The 5,014-nt window shown below is 43.4% G+C and overlaps 1 protein-coding gene across 1 annotated transcript; it reads right to left on the bottom strand.

The window, feature by feature from the left end:
• Positions 1–364: 364 nt before the first annotated feature.
• On the bottom strand, positions 365–2,231 carry LOC131066986 (nitrile-specifier protein 5). Its single transcript, XM_058001888.1, has 3 exons — positions 1,698–2,231; positions 1,277–1,617; positions 365–1,191 (listed from the first exon to the last, which is right to left on the bottom strand). The coding sequence occupies exons 1-3, from the start codon at positions 1,725–1,727 to the stop codon at positions 582–584; spliced, it is 981 nt and encodes a 326-aa protein (XP_057857871.1). The 5' UTR covers positions 1,728–2,231; the 3' UTR covers positions 365–581.
• Positions 2,232–5,014: the final 2,783 nt, after the last annotated feature.

The raw sequence follows: 5,014 nt of genomic DNA, 5'->3' as shown, positions 1-5,014 counted from the left end.
TGGATGTTTGAGCTTTATTTTTATTTTTTTAATTCATACACATTATTGTTTGTTGTGATGCACTTAACTCTTTGGAAAGCTGGATGTTTTGCCTCAATGCGAGTCATGTTGACTTCCTGAGATTAACTTACAGGCAAATTCTGGGTTCCCTCAATGAAATCAGCAGGCAAAACCAATACTGATTTAGTTCGGAGATGCTTAAGTGTTAACACCATGTCAATCTTAATGTCTATCCTAAAGTGGAAGAGCAAATGAAACTATATTACAGTTTTCTAACACCATGTCCCCAAGGATGACAAAAGTTCTATAGATTGCAGGAAAGTGAAAACAACTGATCAGAAACCATGTTCAGAAAAAAACACAGTGAGCACCACAAACATCGAAACGTACATATTTACTATTGCATACTATACAAAGTGGGCACAGGGAACATGACAAGCAGTAAAAAACCAAAAAGATAGATGAAACTTGCAAGGTAGAGGTATCCAAAACCCTACTAACATGGGATAGCTATTCTACCTACAAACATGAGATGCAATTGTCTACAGTAATACAAGCGTAGAGCAGATAAGTGGACCGAATCAAAGGAGCTGAAGGAAGAATATGTCCTCCAGTCTTGCATTGGAAGGGGAATTCCCACCATAGACAAGCATTCCGTAGCTCCCACAGCATTGCCCAGGCGAAAAGGCAGACCATCCACGAGGTCCAGGATGAGGCTTGCCCTCCCCATCATCAGCACCATCATGGACCTTACTCCACTCCAGTGTCTCAGTGTCAAGAGCAAACACATCGCTGACAAAGGCCCCAGCACCCATATGACCCAAATCGCTAGGGTCGACCTCACCTCCATACACAACAATATACTTTCCTTGAGCAAAACAGGAAAAGACACTCCTGGGGCTGGGCTTCTCCCCACTGGTTTCCGCCTCCTCCCACAGATTCGTCTCCAAGTCAAAGCGATGGACATCAGAGAGCTCATGTTTGCCGCCGAAGCCAAACACAACCCAAACCTTATTATCAGTGACTGCAAGTCCCGGTCCTCCCCTGGCCGCCAATTTGCTGCAGCCGGGCAAGGCGTGCCATTTTCCTTCCTCAATGTTATAGGCCCACAGATCGTTCAGGCGCCCATTTTGGCCACAGCCGCCGAAAACATACACCTGATTCTCATCCGCCGCCATTGCATGGTAGCTCCTGCACAAAGCATCATTCAATTAAAGACCAGAAACCCACACACGGCAAGAGGGCAAAAACAGGGTTTCAGAGAAAGAGGGAAAACCGGTGCGGCGGACCATCGGCGTCGCAGGAAATGAGCTTCCACTCCCCGGAGCGGGTGTCAAAGGAATAGAAATGGTTGAGCTCCTGATGGTCTTTGTCGCGGCCGCCGAAAATGTAAATGACAGGGCCGACGGCGACCATGGTGACGCCCACCCTGGGAGGCGGCGGCGCCCCCTTGACCTCCGCCACACTCCATGAAAAATCCTCCAGATCGAAGACATGAATTGCGTTGTCCACCGGCACGCGAGGCTCCACTTCCCCTCCGAACACATAAGCCTTCTTGCCCACCACTGCCACTGCGTGTGAGCTCCGCGCCTTTGGTCCTCCTTCCTTCTGCTCTGCCTACAAAACGCAGTCCACCGATAAACCCAATTAGCTTCACAATTGAGATCCCTAAATACAAAACATGAGCAAATTCATACCTGCAACCATTTTCCGCGCATGATCGCCATACTTCACAGCTTCAGGCAACTCAGTCACACAATCCTGGGTACCCAAACAGAGCTCGTCTTCCTCTAAATCGTTCAATTGGACTAATTATAGAGGTTTTAGGGTCAACTTCATATTTTTTTAATTTTTAGATGAATTGTTTATTGTGACCGGCAATGTCGATGCTTCATGCCATATTTCCCCATGACCCCGGACTTTTGTTCCTCAAGCCAGCTTATGCAACGTTTCGACTCCAGATTTGTCTGTTTTTACGGATAAGAATCCCAATTACTGCCATTCCTGATACAAAACCCACGGTTTTACTGCTAATTAATTAATCAAAATGTTACGGCGCACTACATCACGGAAGCTCGATCGCGACATGGGCGTACCATTTCCTACCTTTGATTTCAGCTGATAGTATAGTTTACTGATAATCTTAATAGTTTACTATTATTTGAAAGGTTTACTGGTATACGCTCTGGACTAGACATGGATTATTCAGCCCGGTTCACCCCGATTTATGTCTATTTTATTCCAAATCTGATGTTTAGTTTACTTTTAGGTGGCCCTGGGAATAACAATACACATTAAACTATTTTAAATTTGAGAATTATATTTATAAAGGTAGCAATTGCAATCGCATTAAATTTCTGATGGACAGAGATAAGGTTTTCATATGTTGTGCAATTGTTAAATAATTTGGTGGGTATTTTTTTTTTTTTAAATAATGGCAAAATTAGAGTTTGAAAGAGATTTAAGTTGTGAGGGTTTTATTAAAAAATTAGTTTATAATGATATGGGAATTAAGCAAATTAGTAATATGAGATCAAATTTAACATGAACTAGTATAGATATCTTAAATGCATCTATCTAAAGAAATACGCTAGAAAGGTTAGAAAATAATATATTGGTAAAGTAGAATAGAATATAATGATTAGAATAAAAATTTTATGTGATGTAGTTATCATTTTTGCAGGTTAATCCAAAGGCTTTGGATAATGCTTAGAATGGAATATTTATGTGATGTAGTTATTATTTTTGTAGGTTCTTCCAAAGGCTCGGGAGCATTACTGATGATCATTTGTTGTCACTTGTGCATGGTCAAGTAGTAGATGTGACACTGGTAGAGCACAAACATATGTGCCAAGTAGGCCTCCGGTGGGTCTACTAGATGTCTGAGTTACGGTTCCATTGGCCTATGCTCATGGCATTGAGGAGCATTTTGACATGAACATCATCTTTCCATCTCCCTGTAGGGTAGATGATGATTGCTCTCATGGATGTCTATCGCATTCTACACCTCCTCATTCAAGGAGAGAGTCTCAGTCGATGAGGCCTTATCTACACGAGATGTCCAAGACAAACATATGTACTATGTCAGCCAGGTCATCCCATTGGCCACCATAGGACACATTGCACTTTGATGGTTAGATTAGGGGAGAGTTACCACCCCCTTGATCTAATGCATCATGATTGTCACCATGGTGTTGAGGGTGGTAGTGGATGGACGAGGCTCCCACCTACAGGTAGGCCTTGCCCAATGTATCAAGAAGATGGAGGAGAAAGGGACAGTATATGCCTGGGGTTCTAGCATGCTTGTGCACTTGTATCACAACCTTGGGCATTATGTCCTCTTCGAGTTCTACAACATCGTTGCTTGCACCCTACTGCAGGTTTGGATTTTGGAGCATATTACCTGCACTAGACCAAGGATTCCCATGCTATATAGATGGATATGATCCCCAAGCACATGCATATCCATTAGTACGCTATGAGTGGAGATTTGGAGGTCTATTATTTTGGAGATTGATTATAGACAACCTTGAGATTGACATTGTGGTAATCATATTGGGGCATGGCTATAGGGAGAATACACCAATAATAGCTTCCTTACGTTCAACAAGATTGCTTCCTCAGCAATTGCCATTCCTAGATCACGGTCGCATACTACTAGTGGCGATGTATGTTATAGTTTGGCTAGGTATAGACATTACTGATGGTCATCCCTACTTACATTCGCTCAACCAAGAGTGCAACTAGGCCATAAGATTGACCTTGGCTCACCATTGATGAAGTGGAATGTAGTGATAGCAAAAGTGACGATGATGGCTTCTCACCTGCACTGGACATCAATGATGTTGGTGTCACAAATAGGTTTGTAGGGTGGTGATAGGCCATAGGTCTAGCACCCATATTCCCACCTAACATTCCTAGAGATGATCTTAGTGTTCATATATCTGATGTCCAAAGAAGGAGCAACAGGTTGCCCACCAAACAACTAGTGGAGATGATGAGGTAGAAGCGAAGAGGCAGCCCCATTGGCGAAGGAGAGTACCATCTTTGGTGGTAGCATTAGTTATTTTGGTGGTATCACCATCGAGACCTCATGCTCCTATGCCTTTGATGGAGTGACCACCACAGGCTACCAGGGTACCCCCAGCCACACCATAGGAGACACCAAGGGCTTTGAGCAACAAAATTGCCCTAACAAACCTTGATTAGCAGATGGGTGATCTAGGTTTGATTGTGATTTTGAGTATGATGTAGATATTTTCATTTTATATAGACGCATATGCATGATTATGATGATGATGTAGATAGTGATATTAATGTTTTCTTTGTGGTTGTAGTGCATGTATCAAAGTGGCTTGGCCTCATCAGCCAAGCACTAGCAGAGATCATACTAGTTGTGCAATCTGAGGTCTAGTCTTGGATGCCTATTGGGCACCAGAAACGACTGTGAGACACATCTAGCTATTCAAGCTAGTAGCATAACTCAAGGCAACCTAGAAGGACATCTAAGTTGACTTGGTGCAAAAGGGGGCCTAGTTGAGCATATGACACGTCAAAGTGACTAGGGGTTGCTAAGGTTTGAATTGTCCTTTTGGAGAGAGATGAGGTAGTGATGCAAGCAAGGAGTGTCAAGCAGGAACATGATACCCTATAGATCTAGGTCCCCCAGAGGTAGGTCGAGGCTACACAAAGCGACATTGTTGATCACCTCGATCACCCTCAAGTGCGCTAGTTGATGGATGATCTAGTAGTTGCGAGGTAGCAAGAGGACACTCTTAGGGGTGAACTAGTAGCATAGGTGGAGTAGATAACATTCCAAAGGGAGACCATAGTAGATATGAATATAGAGCTGAGGGGACTTCATACATAGAGTGGATCAACTACTCACTCCCATTCCATCTCAATTAGATAGCCACCTCGCTTGGACTGTGATATCTTGACGCCTGTAGGGTCAAGGACTCATGCACTAGTAGGATCCTAATTTTGTACACTCATTTGTGGCATAGTGATTTTT

Source organism: Cryptomeria japonica, chromosome 3, assembly GCF_030272615.1.
Source record: "Cryptomeria japonica chromosome 3, Sugi_1.0, whole genome shotgun sequence".
Taxonomy (NCBI): domain Eukaryota; kingdom Viridiplantae; phylum Streptophyta; class Pinopsida; order Cupressales; family Cupressaceae; genus Cryptomeria; species Cryptomeria japonica.
This window is presented reverse-complemented; position numbering and strand designations above follow the sequence as displayed.